The 25,613-nt window shown below is 39.7% G+C and overlaps 1 protein-coding gene across 1 annotated transcript in view; it reads left to right on the top strand.

The window, feature by feature from the left end:
* The window catches only part of DNAH11 (dynein axonemal heavy chain 11), a 315,311-nt gene that overhangs the window by 66,646 nt on the left and 223,052 nt on the right, over positions 1-25,613 (top strand). Inside the window, 10 exon segments of the mRNA XM_029233957.1 lie at positions 234-350; positions 474-560; positions 6,330-6,488; positions 7,612-7,695; positions 9,226-9,384; positions 12,290-12,412; positions 20,153-20,275; positions 22,424-22,648; positions 23,727-23,818; positions 25,405-25,531. Of these exon segments, the coding sequence (XP_029089790.1) occupies positions 234-350; positions 474-560; positions 6,330-6,488; positions 7,612-7,695; positions 9,226-9,384; positions 12,290-12,412; positions 20,153-20,275; positions 22,424-22,648; positions 23,727-23,818; positions 25,405-25,531 (1,296 nt within the window).

The following is a 25,613-nucleotide window of genomic DNA, read 5'->3' as shown; positions in this document are numbered from 1 at the left end:
GAGGACAGCTTTGGTTTATGCTTGGAAGATGTGACTCCAAAGGTGCCAGTGGGATTCAGCCTGGCTCTAGGCCTTTTAGTCCCTTTAATCTTTTTGGGAATAAACTCTTTCTCTTAGACAAGAATGAAAGGATGTCATGAGTTAGTGGAAAGAGATTAGAAAAATTTAATCCTGTGGAGTACATTTGTTTTAGGTATTGAAGTAACTTCCCATTTGCACCTTTGTTTTTGTAGGAATTACCTGAAAGATGGAAAACTACCAAAAAGATTGCAGCAATTGTCAGACATGAAATCTCACCTCTCCAAAATGCAGAAGTCACTCTTATAAGGAAAAAATGTATTTTGTTTGATGTAAGCTAGCTAACAAGCTTTGTGGTTTTCTGTTTTTTTGGTTTTTTTTTTAAAGAAGGGTTTTTATAAGGCTAATTGAAGCTATTTGAGATTCACTTTCAGTTTTTTTTCTTCCTTGATCAGGAGAAGCAGGCAGAGTTCAGAGAGCGATTCAGACTCTATGCTCCTCTTCGTTTTAATGCAGAAAATCCATATGGAGTACTTGATAAGGTAATTCTGATCTCAATTATCTTGTGTGTTATAATAGCTATTTCAAAAAATAAATTTGGACACTGAGATACTGCTATATTTTGCCTTAGTTTTGCACTTAGTTATGGGTTGAGAATGAACTATTTAAAACCCAGTTACAAACAATTTTCCCCAAGTAAAATATATTGTGATTTAAATGTCTCTCCAGAAATTATATTGTGATTTAAATCATGTCATCATCAAAGTACACATACTAGTGAAACTAACAAATACTATTATTCTTTATTTTATTTTACTTTTTTTTTAATTGGAGTAAAATTGGTTTACAGTGTTGTGTTAGTTTCTGCTGTTAGTTTTTTATCTAAGTAACAATGAAGTGAATCAGCTATATGTATAACATATATCCCCTCCCTCTTGGACCTCCCTCCCACCCTCCCCCCATCCCACCGATCTAGGTCATCACAGAGCACTGAGCTGAGCTCCCTGTGCTGTACAGCAGGTTCCCATTAGCTATCTATTTTACACATGGTAGTGTATTTATGTCAAACCTAATCTCCCAATTCATCCCACCCTCCCCTTCCCTGCCGTGTCCACATGTCCCTTCTCTACATCTATGTCTCTGTTCCTACCCTACAAATAGGTTCATCTGTACCATTTTTCTAGATTCCACATATATGCATTGATATACGATATTTGTTTTTCTCTTGACATATAAACACTTTATATGTCAAGAACTTTATTAAACATATTATTTACATTATTTCTTTCAGTTCTTGCAATATCTCTCTGATACAGCTTCTGTTCACCTTTTTTTAGATAAACAATCATGTATAATTGAGTAACTTGTTGGAGATAAGTTAGTGACAGAATCAGTATTAAAATTCTAGCTGTTTACTTTCTTTTTTAGTGAGGAATACTGACCATTATACTATTTCCCATGTGATACTTTGTTAGTAACTCTTACTCATAGTAATGAAAGCCCGTAACTTTTTCGTTTTTTTTCTCTGATTTATGTTTACTGCCTCAACCTATACTTTCTCCTTAGGCCTGATTCCGTGTCCTCTCCCTGACCCCCGACTACACATTGTATCTGCCCCCACGCCCACTCCCCAAGTATGTGTTATGTGGTTTTCTGGAGGTGGCTAGTGTTTCAGGGAGTTTCAAATGAATGCCTGTAACTTATTCTTAATTCTGGATACAAATATTATTGAGTCATTTAATCCTAGTTATAATGAACTACTTTTTTATAATTGACTATAAGAATGACCGTAATAGGCAAATAATCCGAAAATGGTGAATAATTCATGAGGATTAAAAAAATGCTTTAAACTTTTATTAGAAAAATAATATCTTTGTTTCTCTAAGAATTCTTAACCTAGCAGCCAAAATGAGAAAGTGACTTTGAAGTTTGCATTGGGGGCTGGGAATTTTTCTGAGTTCATCTAGGCTGCCATCCTGATTTGACTTCATGCTGGAGATAGCCTTTTCTCCTTAGACTGCTGTAAAACTTGGAACTGACAGTTTTTACTTCTCTTTCCAAATTTTGGATTGAATTTAGTTTTAACTGCTTTCAGCCATTCAATAGCATGAGGTCTTCTCTTTCACTTGGCTAAAGAAAAGTGGTTAATATATTCACTGAAAAGGGAGTTGGTTAGAGTATGCGAATAGAGTTGGTTTTTTAAAAAAGATTATATCTAAACTGCAGGTGGTCTGAACAGATTGTGGATATGGAGACATTTTTACTTGACTAACCAATGTGCTGTGTGTAAACATTTACTGCAGTTATCATTTATTGACTCCTACCATTTGCATGCTATACTATAACACCATATAGTTACATATTTAAAAGGCCGATATTTATCATACCTACAAAATGTGTTGAGGATGTTTTGAATATAGTAGGACTCGGTTACCTTTATCTTGAAGTCATTTTCTTGTGTGTTTGTTCAGCAAGCATATCTAGTGTTTATCTAACTAGATTCAACCAAAGTCATGTATATGTTTGTTCTGGGCAGGTATGGTAGGTCCTAGCACTCAAGGCACCTCACTCCAAAAGATGGAAACCATTGACCCTCCAGGAACTTGGGAGTGGTGTAGTAAATCTCTCCTTTTATAACTGATACCTTGGTAAATTTATATTATGTGCTATTGTTTCTTCATAGCCAAAGATACAGTGAACAGTTGAATTAAAATAACTGGATCTATATTTCTAGGAATAATTGAATTAGTATAACTAATTGGAAAAATAATTTAAAATAAATAAAAGGGCTGTTGGCTCTGGGGAGCATGGTTGACTAGACATTTTGAAAATCCATCTTGTAAAACAGATGCTGAAACATGTTCACAAATATGTAACTTTAAATCTATTGCTGATCTCCCAGGAAAGCAAGAGGCAGGGAAATAGAGTAGCTGAAACCAGGATGGAAAGCGGTGGGAAACATAAAAGCCTGTGCTGCTGTAGGGGCAAATCAAAGTACCAGAACTCTAGAACTTTGTGATTAACCCTTTCAGGGCAAACTAGGAGATGCTTTTAAGAGGTTACACCTTTAGTGAATGGGTGGGCTGGGAAAAATCTGCAGCCTGCACAGGGAGCCTATGAAATGACCCATCAGACCTTGCTCTGAATAGGGCGAAAAAAATAGAAAAGGATCCTCTGGGAATTGGTAAACATAAGTCTGTTCTCCCAAGGGTTATGGTGTAATTTTATACTACCCCTATGGTTAAGGAATTTCTAGCCCAGGAAACTGATATGGTTACAAGCAGCTCTTCTTAGCACCTAGTAGAAGCAAATCCAAATCTTCTCTGGGTAGAAGAGAATAAGGTGCTCTTATTCTAATCTCCTCAGGGGTCCAACAGATTAAATTCAGTTAAATTTGAGTTTACAGTAAAACAAACACTATCATGCATAAGGGCCAACAGAAAGAGCAAACCACAGATACAGACCCATATGAAATGTCAGATATTAGAAGACATTTACTGGGACTTCCCTGGTGGTCCAGTGGTTAGGACGCCGTGCTTCCACTGCACAGGGCATGGGTTTGATCCCTGGTCAGGGAACTAAGATCCTTCATGTGGCACAGCCAAAAAAAAAAAAAAAAAAAGAAGAAGACATGTATTCAAGAAATAAAAGTTAACATTGAAAAAAATGAGCAAGTTCTCAGTTTTGAGACTATCAAAAATGATCAACTGGGGCTTCCCTGGTGGCGCAGTGGTTGAGAGTCCGCCTGCCGATGCAGGGGACACAGGTTCGTGCCCCGGTCTGGGAAGATCCCACATGCCACAGAGTGGCTGGGCCCATGAGCCATGGCCGCTGAGCCTGCGCGTCCAGAGCCTGTGCTCCGCAACGGGAGAGGCCACAACAGCGAGAGGCCCGCGTACCGCAAAAAAAAAAAAAAAAAGATCAACTGAGTTTGAAAAAGGGTCAGAAACTTATGGAAATGAAAAATAAAAGATACAACTCAGCAGGGGTTAAAGAACTAATTGAAAAAAGGATTAGTGAAATGCAAATGACATTGGAAGAACTCACTTAGAAGGCAGCACATAGGTGAAAGGAGATGCAAAATACAAAAGAGATTAAGAGACACAGAGTAAGAAGTTAGAATGATGTTTAACTGTTTTACTCAGACTTCCTGGAAGAGAGAATACACAGAATATTAGACAAGCAATAGAGATGTAGTAGCTGAGATTTTTCTAGAACTGGTCAAAGCATGAATCAATAGATTGAGGAAATTCACTGACTGCCAACCAGGATAAATACAAAGTTAACATCTAGACACATCACAATGAACTACAGAATACCAAAGGCAAAGAGAAGACCTTTAAAGCAACCAGATAGAAAAGAAAGATTACCTGTTAGAAATGATGACTGGGCTAAGAGCATATTTGTCATCAGCAACAATGGAAGCCAAAAGGTAGTGGATGATTTTTTCCCACTTCTCCTGTGTAAAATTATATTTCATTAACAAGAGTATATTTTCAGATAAACAAAAATAGTGCATTAACCACCAATAAATCATCACTGAAATAAGTTCCAGTGTGTATATTATAAGAAAAGAGAGGACAAACAAAGCCAAATTTGATTCTCAATATAATTAGAAAAGGCTAGTTATACTGACAAATCTCTGTTGGAAAATCAATGATCTTAGGAATAAATAGGGAATGATAGTACAGAAAGAGCAGAAATTCAAAAGATTGTAGAATACAATCAATAAGAAATTTAAAATTTAAGCAAAATGGATATATTTCTGGAAAAATATAATTCACTAAAACTATCTCAAGGAGTAACACAGGGACTTCCCTGGTGGCTCAGTGGTTAAGAATCTGCCTGCCAATGAAGGGGACACGGGTTCGAGCCCTGGTCCGGGAAGATCTCACATGCCACACAGTGACTAACCTCATGCACCACAAGTATGGAGCCTGCACTCTAGAGCCCGCAAGCCACAGCTACTGAGCCTGCACGCCTAGAGCTGGTGCTCCACAACAAGAGAAGCCACCACAATGAGAAGCCCGCGCACCTCAACGAAAAGTAGCCCCTGCTCGCCGCAACTAGAGAAAGCCTGCGCACAGCAACGAAGACCCAATGCAGCCAAAAATAATTAATTTTAAAAAAAGACCACAGCTGAATAGTCCTATAACTATGAAAAATTAACCAGTAGGAAAATGAAAGGATAAACCATTAATTTAAAACAGAAAGAACAGCAGGCCCTGATAGCATTACAGGTTAATTCCAGGAAGCTTTCAAGAAACAGATATCATTCATATGATTCCAGAGACCGGAAGAAGAATGAACACTCAAAAATTACTCTATGAAGCATGTCTTATTTTTGTGAAAGGACAGTATGAGAAAGGAAAAATGATAAGCCATTCTTTTTTTCTTTTTATAAATTTATTTATTTATTTTTGGTTGCACTGGGTCTTCATTGCTGCACGCAGGCTTTGTCTCTAGTTGCTGCGAGCAGGGGCTGCTCTTTTTTGCTGTGCACTGGCTTCTCATTTTAGTGGCTTCTCTTGTTGCGGAGCACGGGCTCCAGGCACGTGGGCTCTAGAGAGCAGGCTCAGTAGTTGTGGCGCATGGGCTTAGTCGTTCTGCGGCATGTGGGATCTTCCCGCACCAGCGATCGAACCCATGTTCCCTGCATTGGCAGGTGGATTCTCAACCACTGCACCACCAGGGAAGTCCTGATAAGCCACTCTTTTTGGTAAACATAGATGCAAACTAACTAAGCAAAAAGTAATCAAATAATCCAATTTATAAATAGTTTGGGTTCATTCCAGGGAAATGTTTAACATTAGGAAATGAATATAATTTGTCATATTAACAGATTAAGAGAAAAGTCTGTGTATTGATAATCTCTAGGGTATGTTTTAAATCTGAAAGTTCTTTTTTTTAAAGAAGTGATTTATTCTTAAGTGGAAGTTTCTAGAACCTTGTCTTTTGCTCCCCAGCAAAGTTGTCCCCAGCTGTATGATGAAAATCAAGAGGAAAATTTGTATTCATAGCAATTTGATACCAGAGCAGATTTTGCTGAAATAATGTATAGGGAGGGTATTGATAACATTACTGTGTTTACTGATAGTCTACTCTAACTTTTTTGAGTAGTTGTGAGTTTGCTCCTCTAAAGCCCCCATTTTACCAATAATTACACTTCAGATTTCTTTCTATTTTCTTTTAAAAATCGAAGTTGTACAAGTTGACATAACCAGAGCTACACAACGCTGTGGCTCTTCTTCTCTGGCAGTTCGTTGGATATTAAGTGTGTTTGTGTGCGTGTGTATGTGTTTTCTCCTTAGGCACATCAAGAGCTTGGGGCGTTAGAAGAAGAACTGTTGCAGATGCAAGAATCTACTCATCTTTTTGAAGTGGCTCTTCCAGAGTACAAACAAATGAAGCAGTGTCGCAGAGAGATAACATTGCTCAAGGGGCTCTGGGATGTCATTATTTATGTTAAGGTAAGACACTGCTTTTTGAAAGCATGCTTTTTTTCTTTTAGTATTTCTTTTGTATAAGTATGCGATTTTGAGTGTCTCTATCATTCTATTTGGGTTTTATAATGTCTTAAAATATGTGGGTATTAGACTTTTTCCCCAGAATTAGAGTTCAGATATCTCTGAATTATCAGTGCTTTTTGTTTGCCATTCTGAATGAAACTTGGTATTATGAGTTGACTGCTTCAAATCCTTCTTGAGAGTTATGTAGGATATAAACAAAAATTAATATGTGCCACACACATATGGTCACTTGTGCATACAAACTGATGTGTACACCCATGGTTATACTTCCGTACGTGTGCATATATAAACAGGCCTAACTAAAAACAAAGTTACTTTGTCTGTGTTAATTAAGTTGCAAACTTAAGTGCAAAAATAAGTTCTAGGGGCTTCCCTGGTAGCGCAGTGGTTGAGAGTCCACCTGCTGATGCAGGGGACAGGGGTTCGTGCCCCGGTCCGGGAAGATCCCACATGCCGCAGAGCGGCTGGGCCCGTGAGCCATGGCCGCTGGGCCTGCGCGTCCGGAGCCTGTGCTCCGCAACGGGATCAACAGTGAGAGGCCCGCGTACCGCAAAAAAAAAAAATAAGTTCTAGGAACTAGGCGTATTGCAATATGTGTCATACATTATTTTCTTTGAAGTTAGTTGAAAGCCAGTAAAGAAATATATTAACAAGGCATAGAATATGGTCAAGAAGCTCATGAGAGTTTTGTCTATAACGGATGAAGGTTTTCTTATGAAAGCTTATCTTATATGTAGAATTATAAAAATATGGTATTTAATGGTAACATTATTTATCAATTCATTCAGAGTATTCAGGATTAAATGATAATGATGGTATGTGTATGGAATTTGTCATTGCTTCTAGAAATTATCATATCACAGTGTTTTAGCCTTAGGTTTGACGTGTTCTGACAACTTTTTTGTTTTTGTGGTGGGGAAGTTTTGACAGGCGCAGTTAATGCTAAATAATTGATTTCCCCTGGATGATGGGGTTGCTGTGTGTCATCAGTTTAGATATTTTGCTGCGGAGACTTGCTTTCACCAAATGTTGTTGACACTTTTATCTGCTTGTGCGTTTTCAGAGAAGCATTGATAATTGGACTAAAACCCAGTGGAGACAGATTAATGTGGAACAGATGGATGTGGAACTCAGAAGGTTTGCCAAGGCAAGTTCCATAACTGTCTGTGACGACGATTTATCTTCCTCAGCACCACCTTCTTCCATCTTCCCTAACCTAGCGTCTGCTGTGCTGGACCGCATGTCCTTATTTACTTCAAACAGGATGATTTGAGACAGGATTTTGTTTTTCACTCTCAGCCAGTTGCACTTGTAATCAAGCCTGCCTTTCTGTGAACGAGTGGATAAAAGCATATTCGGGCTAATGAACTGATGGGCAGTGGCTCTCATCAGGCGCTCCCTGTGGCTGTCGAGAGTGGAGGCTGGGAGGTGAAGCGCAGGGCTGAGGGGTTAGGCTTACGAAAGCTGTCGAATTCTTTCTCTAGCAGCTGTAAGCATACTGTATCTTCAAAGGTACCTTTCGGTTGTGGACTTTGGGGCAACTAGTTGGGGTAACTTGTGGATGTGTATGGAATACTGTGATCTTTGTTCTTAGTGCTGCCCACTCCAACATCGCAAGGGGGCTCAATGTAACAGAACTGAGCTTTATTGAATTTCGTGCTTTGATAGCTAGTCCCCATGGCCCTGTGCCCTCTGAAGAGAGTAAAGCCTCTTTGGATAAAGCCAAATGCATGTTTGGATAAAGCCAAATGCGTAGCCACGAAAGGCAGTTCAGAAGTAGCAAGGCCTTTTGCTTTCTTCTTGCCCCAGAACATCCTCACCCCGACTCAGTCCTGTGCTCCACTCCAGCCAACTCTTCCCATTTTTTTCTTCCCTTTTTATCCTGGTCCCAAGAACCCTAACTAGAATAGCCCATCATTCTTTTGCATGCCCTGGGGTCGCTGTGCCTCTTTTCTGTACTCACTCCCTATCCGTCTCCTTGCCCAGTGGACTGTCTCACTTCAGAGTCACAGTTTGACCCCCACTCTCAGCTGAAGATATTTTTGCCTTTTTCTTTTCTTTTCTTTTTTTTTTTTTTTAAAAGAAGTAGCACTGTCCTCTTGTGCTGTGCTGGGATTGTTGTTTTATTAGGGGTTTTCTCATTCACAATTGTTAATGTTGTTCCGTGAGCCAAGAAGACAGCCAAGTCAAAGGCCCTATTTGACACGTCTTAAAATCATGACTATTTAGTTCCAAGGAACAAACACTCAAAGGTAACCAGCATTTCAGGGCTACCATTTAAACAAGCCAGGTCTTCCGAGGAAGGTGTTAGTAATCCAGGCAACAATCTCAGTTTCCTGCTTATTTATGTTTCTAGAGGAAGCACTCTTCATTGCACATGTCCCGTAAACTCTATTAATTCTCTACATTTAACGACCCTTGGGTTTCTTCATGGGACATCAAGTTAGAGCCTGTGAATAAGAAACCAATGTATCCAAGTGGCTTGTACACAGTGGACTCGTAATTTATGAGTGAGTGGATCCTTTTCTGTTTCTCTAGTTTTAGTCTTTAACCCGGGGACTTAAATGTTTTTACTTTCTTCCTATCCAGGGAAATGTAAATTTATTCTTTCAAAGGAGGAAAATGATAAAACATATTATTATTTTGGGGGACCTAGTTTTTTGTCACTTTTCTCTAGGAAATTTGGTCTCTCGATAAGGAAGTCCACGTGTGGGACGCTTACTCAGGCCTGGAAGGCACAGTGAAGGACACGATGACCTCCCTGAGGGCCATTGCGGAGTTACAGAGCCCTGCCCTCAGAGACAGGCATTGGCACCAGCTGATGAAGGCCACTGGGGTCAGTTTCCTGAGTCTCACTAATTGAATATTTTTGTGACTGAAGTGTGATTCCTTGGTTTACATCATTCAACTGGGATGAAGTGGGATTTGGGAAAAGGTTTCTGGTCAGATGCAAGAGGTCCAGCTCTTTCAGATGTGACCAAGGACTAGACCTGCAGATATTCTAGTTTTAGCCCCTGCTATGGACTAAATGTGTTTCCCCCTCCAGCGCCCCCAATTCATATGTTGAAGGCTGAGTTCCTAATGTGGTGGTGTTTGGAGATGGGACCTTTGGGAGATAGTTTGGTCATGAGGGTAGAATTCTCATGTATGGGGTCAGTGCCCTTGTAAGGGGATGAAGACCCCAGAGCTTTCTACCGTCTACCATATGAAAATAAAACAAGAAGACAGACATCTGTTAACGAAGAACAGAGCCTTCACCGACAACCCAACCAGGCTGGCACCCTGCTCTTGGACTTCCAGCCTCTAGAACTGCGAGAAATAAATGTTTGTTGTTTAAGCCTCCCAGTCTATGGTGTTCTGTTAGAGCAGACAGAAGTGACTAAGATACCCCCTGCCCCCGCCAACCTTTTATCTCTTACTGGCCTATATGACCTGAAGTAAGACACTTAACTATTCTGTTTTGAGTTTTTTATTTGTAAAGTGAGAGTGATGCTATCTACTCTCATAATCAGAGGGATCTTGTAAGGATCAAGTAAGATAATGTGAAGGCATTTTATAGAGCATGACATGGCTGCAAAAAATCTTATATTTTGTGGAGAGGATCAGAGAGTATTAGAAGTGAATTTAGGGGGAGAGAGAATTCAGAAATAGTGATTTTTTTTCTCCCCACAATTCATTTAATAATGGCATCCTTCATTGATGGTCTTTTGATGGTTTTTTTTTCTAATTTGTTTTTAGAGATGCATTTTTTAATATTTTTTTTTCTGATGTAGACCATTTTTAAAGTCTTTATTGAATTTGTTAAAGTATTGCTTCTGTTTTATGTTTTGATTTTTTTGGCTACAAGGCATGTGGCATCTTAGCTCCCTGACCAGGCATCGAACCTGCACCCCTGCATTGGAAGGTGAAGTCTTAACCACTGGACCACCAGAGAAGTCCCAAATGGTTTTTTATTTTATTGCAAAATATAGAATTATTTCTCATGTGTCTGTACCATTTGAGGTTATATTTTCTTGCCTTTCTACATCTATTTAGGAGCAAATATACCAAACTTACACTTTATTTTTCGGGGAAGGTGACCTTCATGAGTTTAAAATGCATAAAATGCAGCCTGATGTGCGTGTTTTCTGCTAGGCACACATCATGAAGAAGGGCTCTTATGATTTGAAGACAAAGTTTGCAGGGTGGGGAAACTGAGGAAAGGGGCAGCCTGGTGAAGTGGGGGTGGCCTAAGCTTTATTGGTCCAACTGTAACACCTAGTATCTCTTAGATCTTGGGCCAGTTACTTTCTCTCTGTACCTCAGTTGCCCCTTCTATGAAATACAAGTAATGCTATAATGCTGCCATGCAGACTTGGTGAGATGAGATTATATATAGACCCTAGCACATAGCAAATCCTCAATAAATGGTCCCTGAAGTTTTTATTATAATACTTTCCATAGAGTCTTTTAGGCATTGCATATTTAGGCTTTATAGTTGATTAATTTATTCTTTCAGAAAATCTTTATTGAGTCTCCCAACATGGAAAGTATACTGTGTGTCCCACTCCCCGCCCCCTTCTCACATTAGCCCCAGTGAGCTTTCTTCTCACCACAGTGTCTTGCCTGTGTCATGCCCTTCTGCAAGCTGGGAAAAGGTAGTTCTCTGGCAATTTAGAGAAAGGCATCTTCCTCCAGGCTGATCTGGGGCATCAGAGCAGTGACTAGATCCAACCTCCAGTTGTCACCTGGGCAGGGGGTCCATATTCACTGCACAAACTATGCAGCTAATCAGGGGGGCCTTGTTAGGCATCCCTGCTCATTCCTTCTCTAAGATAGACCTGACTCCCATCAGCTCTGGAGTGAGGTCAAAAGTGATGCAGAGATAGGGTGACCAGCTCATCTGGTATGCTCAGGACTTCCCAGGTTTTAGCCCAGGAAACCGCCCAGTCCTGGGCAAACAGGGAGGTTTAGTCATCCTGTGCAGAGTTGTGCATCGTGATGAGCAACATTACTGATTGAGGAGAGCCAGAGAGGACTGCACCTTCCGAGAAGCAGGGACTGGATATTCTTAGCAGGGGCAGGAAAGGAAATGGCTTCCTTGCAACTGTGTGGTGGGATCAGCTGTTCATTTGTGAGGGACATGGGTGAGTCTGGGCACTTAGGAAGAGCTGAGAGCTTCTTAACAAATATGGAGGTGGGGAAAGTGGGGAGTCAATAAGATGATGAGGAAATGTGAGTGACTTTTTCACATGGTAAATATCAATAATGACAGTATAAGAATAATTATTTTTTGCCGAGGAACTAAGATTAAGTCAATGATGAAACTAGGTTAAAGCACGGAAGCAACTGGGAATTATGTTTAGTGAATAGAGTACCTGAGGAAGAGAAGACAAATGAGCTATTACCTGATTCCTGGGATTTCAACCAAATTATAATAAATGAACAATGTGATTCTCTTTAAAAATGGGTTTTGTGGGCAAAGGAGGTAAGAAATGAGCTGACAAGGGAGGGTTATGAAACTAAAGAAAGTACTGTAGTATGAACGTGGCCTAAACCTCAGCCCTCGCTTCGATGGGTGATGCCTCAGTAACTGAGTAAAAAAGCAACGTCTTTTGTTGTCTGCACATTTCAGAACTCGAAATACACTCAGCAGCTGACTTGAGTATATTTAGCTGTGTTTCATTCCTCTGGCCATTAGGTACAAGGAACCATTAATATATGTGGAATATAAATTCTGCCTTTTTTTTGTTCCTAATCAGGTCAAGTTTTCTATAAACGAAGCCACAACTTTGGCAGATTTGTTAGCCTTGCGGTTACACCAAATGGAAGAGGATGTCCGAAGCATCGTGGACAAAGCAGTGAAAGAGCTGGGGACTGAGAAGGTGTTGTCCTTGGTCTGTTTCTTTTTACCCTGAGCTAATTCTGTGCACTGGCACGTAAGCAGGCTCAGGGAGAAGTCCTCCTGCCATAGTTGTGTGGAGACACGTTTCCCTGGGCAGGAAACAGCTTCCTTCTAGGCCACAGTAAATTTGTAAAACGAGAGTTGACCCAGTTGATGATGACGATTATAGCAGAAAACATTTATATATCGTTTACTTGGTAGCAAACACTGCTCTCAGTGCTTTATATTAATTCATTTAATTCTCTGAGGATTATCTCTATTGTACAGATGAGGAAGCTGAGGTACAGAGAAGTAATTAACTTACCCAGGTTCAACAAGGGACCTGGGATTCACATTCTGGCACTCAGAGCACTACCCAAAAAGTAAATAATATCTATCAGACCTTTTTTTTTTTTTACATCTTTATTGGCGTATAATTGCTTTACAGTGGTGCGTTACTTTCTGCTTTATAACAAAGTGAATCAGTTATACATATACATATGTTCCCATATCTCTTCCCTCTTGCATCTCCCTCCCTCCCACCCTCCCTATCCCACCCACCTAGGTGGTCACAAAGCACCGAGCTGATGTCCCTGTGCTATGCGGCTGCTTCCCACTAGCTATCTATTTTACGTTGGGTAGTGTATATGTGTCCATGACACTCTCTCACTTTGTCACAGCTTACCCTTCCCCCTCCCCATATCCTCAAGTCCATTCTCTAGTAGGTCTGTGTCTTTATTCCTGTCTTACCCCTAGGTTCTTCATGACATTCTTTTTTCTTACATTCCATATATATGTGTTAGCATACGGTATTTGTCTTTCTCCTTCTGACTTATTTCACTCTGTATGACAGACTTTAGGTCCATCCACCTCACTACAAATAGCTCAATTTCGTTTCTTTTTATGGCTGAGTAATATTCCATTGTATATATGTGCCACATCTTCTTTATCCATCCATCTGTTGATGGACACTTAGGTTGTTTCCATCTCCTGGCTATTGTAAATAGTGCTGCAATGAACATTGTGGTACATGACTCTTTCTGAATTACGATTTTCTCAGGGTATATGCACAGCAGTAGGATTGCTGGGTCGTATGGTAGTTCTATTTTTAGTTTTTTAAGGAACCTCCATACTGTTCGCCATAGTGGCTGTCTAAGTTTACATTCCCACCAACGGTGCAGGAGGGTTCCCTTTTCTCCACACCCTCTCCAGCATTTATTGTTTGTAGATTTTTGATGATGGCCATTCTGACTGGTGTGAGGTTATACCTCATTGTGGTTTTGATTTGCACTTCTCTAATGATTAATGATGTTGAGCATCCTTTCATGTGTTTGTTGGCAGTCTGTATATCTTCTTTGGAGAAATGTCTGTTTAGGTCTTCCACCCATCTTTGGATTAGGTTGTTTGCTTTTTTGATATTGAGCTAGATGAGCTGCTTGTATATTTAGGAGATTAATCCTGTGTCATTTGCTTCATTTGTAAATATTTTCTTCCATTCTGAGGGTTGTCTTTTCATCTTGTTTATAGTTTCCTTTGCTATGCAAAAACTTTTAGTTTCATTAGGTCCCATTGGTTTATTTTTGTTTTTATTTCCATTTGTCTAGGAGGTGGGTCCAAAAGGATCTTGCTCTGATGTATGTCATAGAGTGTTCTGCCTGTGTTTTCCTCTAAGAGTTTGATAGTGTCTAGCCTTACATTTAGGTCTTTAATCCATTTTGAGCTTATTTTTGTATATGGTGTTAGGGAGTGTTCTAATCTCATACCTTTACATGTACCTGTCCAGTTTTCCGAGCACCACTTATTGAAGAGGCTGTCCTTTCTCCACTGTACATTCCTGCCTCCTTTATCAAAGATAAGGTGATCATATGTGCATGGGTGTATCTCTGGGCTTTCTATCCTGTTCCATTGATCTATATCTCTGTTTTTGTGCCAGTACCATACTGTCTTGATTACTGTAGCTTTGTAGTATAGTCTGAAGTCAGGGAGCCTGATTTCTCCAGCTCCATTTTTCGTTCTCAAGATGGCTTTGGCTATTCGGGGTCTTTAGTGTTTCCATACGAATTGTGAAATTTTTCGTTCTAGTTCTGTGAAAAATGCCAGTGGTCGTTGGATAGGGATTGCATTGAATCTGTAGACTGCTTTGGGTAGTAGAGTCATTTTCACAATGTTGATTCTTCCAATCCAAGAACATGGTATATCTCTCCATCTATTTGTATCATCTTTAATTTCTTTCATCAGTGTCTTATAATTTTCTGCATACAGGTCTTTTGTCTTCTTAGGTAGGTTTATTCTTAGATATTTTATTCTTTTTGTTGCAGTGGTAAATGGGAGTGTTTTCTTGATTTCACTTTCAGCTTTTTCATCATTAGTGTATAGGAATGCCAGAGATTTCTGTGCATTAATTTTGTATCCTGCTACTTTACCAAATTCATTGATTAGCTCTCGTAGTTTTCTCGTAGCATCCTTAGGATTCTCTATGTATAGTATCATGTCATCTGCAAATAGTGACAGCTTTACTTCTTCTTTTCCGATTTGGATTCCTTTTATTTCCTTTTCTTCTCTGATTGCTCTGGCTAAAACTTCCAAAGCTATGTTGAATAAGAGTGGTGAGAGTGGGCAACCTTGTCTTGTTCCTGCTCTTAGTGGAAATGGTTTCACTTTTTCAGCATTGAGGGCGATGTTGGCTGTGGGTTTGTCATATATGGCCTTTATTATGTTGAGGAAAGTTCCCTCTATGCCTACTTTCTGCAGGGTTTTTATCATAAATGGGTGTTGAATTTTGTCAAAAGCTTTCTCTGCATCTATTGAGATGACCATATGGTTTTTCTCCTTCAATTTGTTAATATGGTGTATCATGTTGATTGATTTGCATATATTGAAGAATCCTTGCTTTCCTGGAATAAACCCCACTTGATCATGGTGTATGATCCTTTTAATGTGCTGTTGGATTCTGTTTGCTAGTATTTTGTTGAGGACTTTTGCATCTGTGTTCATCAGTGATATTGGCCTGTAGTTTTCTTTCTTTGTGACATCCTTGTCTGGTTTTGGTATCAGGGTGACGGTGGCCTCGCAGAATGAGTTTGGGAGTGTTCCTCCCTCTGCTATATTTTGGAAGAGTTTGAGAAGGATAGGTGTTAGCTCTTCTCTACATGTTTGATAGAATTCGCCTGTGAAGCCATCTGGTCCTGGGCTTTTGTTTGTTGGAAGATTTTTAATCACAGTTTCAATTTCAGTGCTTGTGATTGGTCTGTTCATATTTTCTATTTCTTCCTGATTCAGTCTTGGCAGGTTGTGCATTTCTAAGAATTTGTCCATTTCTTCCAGGTTGTCCATTTCTTCCAGGTTGTCCATTTTATTGGCATAGGGTTGCTTGTAGTAATCTCTCATGATCCTTTGTATTTCTGCAGTGTCAGTTGTTACTTCTCCTTTTTCATTTCTAATTCTATTGATTTGAGTCTTCTCCCTTTTTTTCTTGATGAGTCTGGCTAAAGGTTTATCAATTTTGTTTATCTTCTCAAAGAACCAGCTTTTAGTTTTATTGGTCTTTGCTATCGTTTCCTTCATTTCTTTTTCATTTATTTCTGATCTGATCTCTATGATTTCTTTCCTTCTGCTAACTTTGGGGTTTTCTGTTCTTTTTTCTCTAATTGCTTTAAGTGCAAGGTTAGGTTGTTTATTCAAGTTGTTTCCTGTTTCTTAAGGTAGGATTGTATTGCTATAAACTTCCCTCTTAAAACTGCTTTTGCTGCATCCCATAGGTTTTGGGTCGTCGTGTCTCCATTGTCATTTGCTTCTAGGTATTTTTTGATTTTCTCTTTGATTTCTTCAGTGATCACTTCGTTATTATGTAGTGTATTGTTTAGCCTCCATGTGTTTATATGTTTTACAGATCTTTTCCTGTAATTGATATCTAGTCTCATAGCGTTGTGGTCAGAAAAGATACTTGATATGATTTCAGTTTTCTTAAATTTACCGAGGCTTGATTTGTGACCCAAGATATGATCTGTCCTGGAGAATGTTCCATGAGCACTTGAGAAAAATATGTATTCTGTTGTTTTTGGATGGAGTGTCCTATAAATATCAATTAAGTCCATCTTGTTTAATGTATCATTTAAAGCTTGTGTTTCCTTATTTATTTTCATTTTGGATGATCTGTCCATTGGTGAAAGTGCGGTGTTAAAGTCCCCACTATGAATGTGTTACTGTCGATTTCCCCTTTTATGGCTGTTAGTATTGCCTTATGTATTGAGGTGCTCCTGTGTTGGGTGCATAAAATTTACCCTTCTTATCTCTTCTTCTTGGATCGATCCCTTGATCATTATGTAGTGTCCTTCTTTGTCTCTTCTGATAGTCTTTATTTTAAAGTCTATTTTGTTCGATATGAGAAATGCTACTCCAGCTTTCTTTTGGTTTCCATTTGCATGGAGTAACTTTTTCTATCCCCTTACTTTCAGTCTGTATGTGTCTCTAGGTCTGAAGTGGGTCTCTTGTAGACAGCATAAACATGGGTCTTGTTTTTGTATCAATTCAGCCAGTCTGTGTCTTTTGGTGGGAGCATTTAGTCCATTTACATTTAAGGTAATTATCGATATGTATGTTTCTATTCCCATTTTCTTAATTGTTTGGCATTTGTTATTGTAGGTCTTTTCCTTCTATTGTGTTTCTTGCCTAGAGAAGTTCCTTTAGCATTTGTTGTAAAGCTGGTTTGGTGGTGCTGAACTCTCTCAGCTTTTCCTTGTCTGTAAAGGTTTTAATTTCTCCATCAAATATGAATGAGATCCTTGTTGGGTAGAGTAATCTTGGTTCTAGGTTTTTCTCCTTCATCACTTTAAATATGTCCTGCCAGTCCCTTCTGGCTTGCAGAGTTTCTGCTGAAAGATCAGCTGTTAACGTTATGGGGATTTCCTTGTGTGTTATTTTTCCCTTTGTGCTTTTAATATGTTTTCCTTGTATTTAATTTTTGACAGTTTGATTAATATGTGTCTTGGCGTGTTTCTCCTTGGATTTATCCTGTATGGGACTCTCTGTGCTTCCTGGACTTAACTATTTCCTTTTCCATATTAGGGAAGTTTTCAACTATAATCTCTTCAAATGTTTTCTCAGTCCCTTTCTTTTTCTCTTCTTCTTCTGGAACCCCTATAATTTGAATGTTGGTGCGTTTAATGTTGTCCCAGAGGTCTCTGAGACTGTCCTCAGTTCTTTTCATTCTTTTTCCTTTATTCTGCTCTGCAGTAGTTATTTCCACTATTTTATCTTCCAGGTCACTTATCTGTTCTTCTGCCTCAGTTATTCTATTGATCCCATCTAGAGTATTTTTAATTTCATTTATTGTGTTGTTCATTGTTGCTTGTTTCATCTTTAGTTCTTCTAGGTCCTTTTAAAATGTTTCTTGCATTTTGTCTGTTCTATTTCCAAGATTTTGTATCGTCTTTACTATCACTATTCTGAATTCTTTTTCAGGTAGACTGCCTATTTCCTCTTCATTTGTTAGATCTGGTGGGTTTTTATCTTGCTCCTTCATCTGCTGTGTGTTTCTCTGTCTTCTCATTTTGCTTACCTTACTGTGTTTGGGGTCTCCTTTTTGCAGGCTGCAGGTTCGTAGTTCCCATTTTTTTTGGTGTCTGTCCCCAGTGGCTGAAGTTGGTTCAGTGAGTTGTGTAGACTTCCTGGTGGAGGGGACTAGTGCCTGTGTTGTGGTGGATGAGGCTGGATCTTTTCTTTCTGGTGGGCAGGTCCACGTCTGGTGGTGTGTTTTGGGGTGTCTGTGGACTTATTATGATTTTAGGCAGCCTCTCTGCTAATGGGTGGGGTTGTGTTCCTGTCTTGCTAGTTGTTTGGCATAGGGTATCCAGCACTGTACCTTGCTGGTCGTTGAGTGAAGCTGGGTGTTGGTGTTGAGATGGAGATCTCTGGGAGATTTTCGCCATTTGATATTATGTGGAGCTGGGAGGTCTCTTGTGGACCAGTGTCCTGAAGTTGGCTCTCCCACCTCAGAGGCACAGCAGTGACTTCTGGCTGGAGCACCAACAGCCTGTCATCCACACGGATCAGAATAAAAGGGAGAAAAAGCAGAAAGAAGGAGGATAATACAAAATAAAGTAAGATAAAATAAAGTTATTAAAATAAAAAATAATTATTAAGAAAAAAAATTTTTTAAGTAAAAAAAAAAAACGGACAGATAGAACCCTAGGACAAATGGTGATAGCAAAGCTATACAGACAAAATCTGACACAGAAGCATACACATACACACTCACCAAAAGAGGAAAAGGGGAAAAAAATAATAAATCTTGCTCTCAGAGTCCACCTCCTCAATTTGGGATGGTTCGTTGTCTATTCTGGTATTCCACAGATGCAGGGTACATCAAGTTGATTGTGGAGATTTAATCCGCTGCTTCTGAGGCTGCTGGGAGAGATTTCCCTTTCTCTTCTTTGTTCTCACAGCTCCTGGGGTTCAGCCTTGGATTTGGCCCCGCCTCTGCGTGTAGGTTGCTGGAGGGCGTCTGTTCTTCGCTCAGACAGGACGGGGTTAAAGGAGCAGCTGACTCGGGGCTCTGCCTCACTCAGATCGGGGGGAGGGAGGGGCACGGAGTGCGGGGCGAGGCTGGGGCGGCAGAAGCCGGCAGGACGTTGCACCAGCCTGAAGTGCGCCGTGCGTTCTCCCAGCGGAGTTATCCCTGGATCCCGGGACCCTGGGCAGGGCGGGCTGCACAGACTCCCCGAAAGGGAGGTGTGGATAGTGACCTGTGCTCGCACACAGGCTTTTTGGTGGCGGCAGCAGCAGCCTTAGCGTCTCCTGCCCGTCTGTGGGGTCCGCGCTGTTAGCCGTGGCTCGTGCCCGTCTCTGGAGCTTCTTTAAGCAGCGCTCTTAATCCCCTCTCCTAGCGCACCAGGAAACAAAGAGGGAAGAAAAAGCCTCTTGCCTCTGACCGAAGCTGGAGCTTCAGCTCCCAGCCCCGCCCGCCTTGGCGGGTGAGCAGACAAGCCTCTTGGGCTGGTGAGTGCCGGTAGGCACCGATCCTCTGTGCGGGAATCTCTCCGCTTTGCCCTCCACACCCCTGTTGCTGCGCTCTCCTCTGCGGCTCTGAAGCTTCCCCACTCTGCCACCCGCAGTTTCCGCCTGCAAAGGGGCTTCCTAGTGTGTGGACACCTTTCGTCCTTCACAGCTCCCTCCCACTGGTGCAGGTCCTGTCCCTATTCTTTTGTCTCTGTTTATTCTTTGTTTTTTTGCCCTACCCAGGTACGTGGGGGAGTTTCTTGCCTTTTGGGAGGTCTGAGGTCTTCTGCCAGCGTTCAGTAGGTGTTCTGTAGGAGTTGTTCCACGTGTAGATGTATTTCTGGTGTATCTGTGGGGGGAAGGTGATCTCTGCGTCTTACTCTTCAGCCATCTTCCCCCTCTCTCGGATTCCTAGTCTTGAATGTCTATCAGACTTTTAAGATAACCTTTTAAATCCCCTCCTGCTCTGGCATTGTGTTTCAGTGAAGGATATAAAGCTCAGATCCAGTAAAAAAAACTTGATATTGGTGTGACGCTTGTTCCTTTTGTGTGGTGGAATTCATTCTCTAAACCTCATCACCGTGAATTATTTGGAGGAAAAAAAATTGAGGCCAGTGATATTTGATGTCCCTCTGTGTTGTTTTTTTTTAATTGTAAAAACAATTTTTAAAATTCCAGATGATAGCCTAAGTATCGGTCCTAAATTAAACTTTTGTGCGCATAACTAAATACTGTTTACGTCTAGGTTGTTACTGAAATCAGCCAGACCTGGGCAACCATGGAGTTCTCTTATGAAGTTCACTCTCGGACGGGCATTCTATTACTGAAGTTTGATGAACAATTGTTTGAAACTCTAGAGCACAACCAAGTAAGATGTATATTTTTATTACAGATTTTTTCATTTTAAATTACGATTTTAGATTTTTCCCAAGTTCCAATACTCAACATTTCTTTCTTCATTCATTGGGCATCTGCTTGTACCAGGCTCCAGGCATAGTACCATTTGGGCTCAAAAAGTATGAACACTTGTTCTCAAGGAACTTGCACTTGAGTAGGGAGACAGAGACAAGGTTCCAAAGGGTCTTGTAAGGTGGTGGTACTTGTGCTGAACCTTGAAGGATGGGCTGGTATTCAACAAAAAATGGTGATCAGAGAGGGGTGTTATAGCAAAGGGGAGAATGTTAGTGGCATCTTGGAATGCCAGAAAGTACCTGCCATTCAGAGGTAATTTAAAGAGTTTGGTTTCCTTAGAATATAGATTTTCTTGATAGGAGTAATAAAAAATAAGGCTGGAGGGACAGTCCAGAGCGCAGCCTATGTGGTCTTGAATTCTAAGGTTATGAGTTAGCATCTCTTTGGACATGAGACATAAGAAAGATGAAAGAGACAAACTATTCAGAGGAAATAATAACAGTAGTGTTATTATTATTAGACATGGGGCACTTAGGAAAGAACCTGCTCTGAAGAGATGATGTTCTATTATTTTTGGTGTATTTAAAGTGAGGGACATTGATGTAAAGGTGGAAAGTCTGACCCAGAGCTCGGTGCAGAGGTTCAGTCTAGAACTGTAGTTTGGGAGGTCATTTTTGGTGTCTTGAGAATTGATGAGCTAGATAATGAGACGTAAAGAAGGTAATCCAGCTGAGAATAGAGCTTTGGGAAAGGCTGCGTGTAGTGAACAAGAGCAGGAGACATAAAGGAGGCAGAGAGAGAGAGAGTGGCCAGAGAAATCGTAGAAAAAGAAGACTGTATAGTATCATCAGCAATCACAGGATAAGTTTCTCCTACAAAGGAGAGTCGACTGTCATGGAAACAACCTAAGCGTCCATTGACATATGAATGGATAAAGAAAATGCGGTGTATATACAGTGGAATATCATCATTCTGCCATAAAAAGAAGGAAATCCTGCCGTTTGTGATGATGTGGGTGGATTTTGAGAGTATTATGCCAAGTGAGGTAGTTCACTCAGAGGAAGCAAGTACTGAATATTCTTGCTTGTATGGGGAATCTAAAAAAGCTGACCTTATATAGAGTATTACGGTGGTTACCAGTTTCTGGGGCTTTGGGGAAGTGTGGAGGTATTGGTCAAACGGTCCGGACCTCTGGGTATAAGATGAATAAGTTCTGGGCATCTAATGTACAACATGGTGACTGCAGTTAACAGTAGTATATTATATACTTGAAAGTTGTTAAGAGAGTAGATCTTAAATGTTATCAACACACGTGCACACACACACACACACACACACAGCAGTTACGTGGGTTGTGGAGGTGTAAATTTACTGTGGTAACCATTTCACAGTATATACACGTATCAGATCATCACATTGTACACTTTACACTTACACAATGCTGTATGTCAATAATATTTCAATAAAGCTGGGGGGGGAAGAATAGTCAAATGTATTAAACACTTAGAGATGGAGGAGGATGAAAAGGAGCTGTTCTCAGTGACATCCTGGAATTTCAGTGTCAGAATGATGGGAAGTGCTCGCTGAACTGCACGACCTTAAAGCAAGGCTTGGTGTTAGGAAGGCTGCCAAGTTTGGTAGTAAACTCAAAGAGGAGGAAAACAGGAGCTTGAGGTCTTAGCAAACTGGAAGGAAGTTTGTTTCGTATTTTCAATATTGAAAAAGAAGACCCATAACCTTAGGATGATTCATAGGCAGAGACCCCAAGAAGAGTGAGAGAGGATGAAAAAATAAAGTTTAATTCCTAAAGCTGCACCCTGGTGCACAATATTTTTTCCTGCCTTCAAAGAGACACGTGGCCTTCTTCTAGAAGACGCATTACATGTCGTTGCTTATATTTGTCTTTTTCCTTTTGGAAAAAACATGTTATTATGTAATATTTAATGCCATTAATTCACTCACTTAGCAAATACTTACTGAATGCCTGTTGCATGTATCGTGTGCTAGGTCCTAGGAATCCAGCAATAAACAGAAGTGTGCTCCCTCTTGATGCTTACAGACTACCAATTTAGATGGTATTTGAAATTCTTTGCCTTCCTTTTAGGTTCAGTTACAGACTCTGCTTCAAAGCAAGTATGTGGAATATTTCATTGAGCAAGTCATAAGCTGGCAAAACAAATTAAACACAGCAGATTCGGTCATCTTTACTTGGATGGAAGTACAGCGCACTTGGTCTCACCTAGAAAGCATCTTTGTTTATTCAGAAGATATTCGAATTCAGCTTGTGAAAGATGCTCAGAGATTCGGCAGAGTAGATGCTGAATTTAAGGTTCGTGGAAGAAAGGCTGTTTTCTATCCTAACAGCTTTGTCCAAACAATATAAAAATCTTGTAAAGAAACATGATTTGGGGTACTGTATTTATGAAAAATATATGTGTGTATTTGAATTTCAGGAGACAAGGTCAGGAAACTTGCCTGTGAAGGGTCAGATAGTCCATAGTTTAGGCTTTGTGGTTGTATGTGGTCTCTGTCACAACTCAGCAGGGCTGCCATTGTCCTGTGAAAGAAAACATAGACACTACATAGACAGATGGGTGTGGCTGTGTACCAGTAAAACTTTATAGACACCAGAAATTGAATTCCATATTATTTTCATCTGTCACGAAGTATTATGCTTCTTTAGATTTTTTTCAACTAGTTAAAAATGTAAAGACCACTCTTAGCTTCAGGCCGTACAAAACCAGGCAGCAGGCCACATGTTTCCCAGAGGCCTACACCAACAGTAAGGCCTGGGAGACAGATTCATCTTCATGAAGTAAGAGACTGAGGAGGGGAAACCAGTAACAAAGTTATACTATCAATTACTGGTTTGTTTCATAAGAGCCACAGAGAACACATGGAGATGTACATATAATAAATGATTTGAGAGACTTTAAGCAGAGAATAATGGCTTTACTTTTTATCTAGAAATGGGGATGAATTATTATCGTCTTACTAGCTAAAGCAGAACACTAGAGGAATTCTATTTTATTTAACTTTTAAGGAGGAAAGAGTGGGTAGATTGTTTCATATTCATCTCATTTTCCAATGTGAGTGTATATTCTTTAAGATTCTGGTTCTCTGTCTCTCTATTTTTTTGTGCGTTTGGTTTAGAAGAGAGAAATTCTGCCTGGACCCAGAGTGGTGGTAATGCCTATAGAATTTATATTGATAAAAACTATGTGATTACACTTTGTTTTTGATGTTCATCTAAAAGTTTAAAAGCAGAACAGACATGGTGTTAGAAATCTCATTTATCTTGCTTTCCCGTAGTTTGATTGTTCTTCACTTTTTAATTCCCTAAATGGATGAAAAATTTAGAAAACTAATTTCTAATATCAATGGCTCCATGTTTTACTTTCACTCAGGAGTTAATGTTCAGGACAGCTAAAATAAAAAATGTTTTAGAAGCAACATGCAGACCTAACCTTTTTGAAGAACTTAAAGATTTACAGTACAGGTAAGAATAAAACTACAAAGTGATCAATTTGTTATACTTCTGAGATTTCTTTTGAATATCTAATAGGATTTAACACCAAGTTATTGTACGAACAACTTCTACTAAATTATTTTATAATTTTGCTTATAGTTATCTAGTTGCCTTATACATATTAGGTGGTACATACATTTTGTGAGTTAACGTAAACAGATCCAAATATATTTCTGTTTTCCAAAAAGGAATATCATTATAGTAAAATTAGAATATCCTATTATCAAGAGAATCGGCATGGTTGTTTAATCAATTCTTTTATCAAAGTATCCTGCAAATATTTATTAAGCAGCTACTGTATGCTAGGAACTGGGATTGCACTCATTTTAAGTCCTTTATTTTGTATATAGTTTAATTATACTAGAAATTATCCTTAGACAGCATGTTAGTAGTTTTGAAATCCTTGTCCTAAAGGGCATTTGTAATTTTCATATAAAATTATACAACAGCTAGTGGTCATAAGAATTTTCTGGCTTTTGATTAAAAATGGGCAGATCAGCCACTAAAAAAAGAGCTTTGTGTGGAATTGTGACCACTTTTCATTGCAAGGCAGAGGAGCCCTCTAGATAAAAATATATATCACATACAATTATTTCATAATCTGGAAGTTTTTTAGAGAGAAAGTTGGCCATAATTTTAAAAGTGTGGATTTCTGCAGAAGTTGATTATTTCTTAGTCAGTAATCTTTGAGGGTTTGGGGGGCTCTGCCTCTGAGTCATCTCTGCTCTGCTAAGAAAATAATGTGGAAATGATTCTGGATCTTATGACTCTTCTGAAAACCAGAGAGAGTTGAAGGTGCTTGTGTTTTGTAGACATTCAGTGGGAAAAGGAAGACCTTAAACCAATTACGTGTGAAGTAAAGCATTTTGTGCTCAGGGCGAGGGATGCCAAATCTGGTCTTCTCTCCTGCTGATGAGAAGCGTCATTAAAAGAAGGGTAAAAATGGACTTACCTACAAAGCAGAAACAGAAGTAGTCACAGATGTAGAAAACAAACTTATGGTTACCAGGGGGTAAGGGGGGGTGGGACAAACTGGGAGATTGGGACTGACATATACATACTACTATATATATAATAGATAACTAATAAGGATATACTGTATAGCACAGGGAGCTCTACTCAATACTGTGTAATGGCCTATATGGGAAAAGAATCTAAAAAAGAGTGGATATATGTATATGTATAACTGATTCTGTTTTCACTGTACACCTGAAACTAACAACATCGTAAATCAACTATACTCCAATAAAAAAATTTTTTTAAATGTCCACGCTTCCCTCCAAAAAACAGACAAGTGATAAGTAACATCAACTTAAGTCTGATCTATATTTAGTCTCAACTAACGATGGGTGTGTGTGTGTTTCTCCTCCCACTTGGCATGACTTGTACACGAGTCATGAACAAGACGATGATGTCAAAGAGAAGGAGGTAGGCTCCGTGTTAAATGGTGAGCTTCTTGTGGTGAATGGACAGATGAGAGGCTCTGGGTTTTGGTGACGTTTTAATAAATGAATGGGCAAGATATGCTTACAATGATTTTTCATTCCTTCCTGCAGGCTTTCTCTTTGTGAAAAAGCTCTTGCTGAGTACCTGGAAACCAAGCGTGTGGCTTTTCCGCGCTTCTATTTCATCTCTTCTGCAGACTTACTTGACATTCTCTCAAAGGGAGCTCAACCTATGGAGGTAAATCTTTGTTTTTGAGAGTCTCATATTATCCTATGTTAGCTAAGGAATGTCACAGTTTCTTTATCATTGTCAAATGCCA

The sequence above is a fragment of the Monodon monoceros genome, unplaced genomic scaffold, assembly GCF_005190385.1.
Source record: "Monodon monoceros isolate NGI ecotype Baffin Bay Population unplaced genomic scaffold, NGI_Narwhal_1 Super_Scaffold_2, whole genome shotgun sequence".
Classification (NCBI taxonomy): domain Eukaryota; kingdom Metazoa; phylum Chordata; class Mammalia; order Artiodactyla; family Monodontidae; genus Monodon; species Monodon monoceros.
The sequence above is the reverse complement of the archived record's forward strand: the minus strand, read 5'-3'. Positions and strand labels throughout refer to the sequence as shown.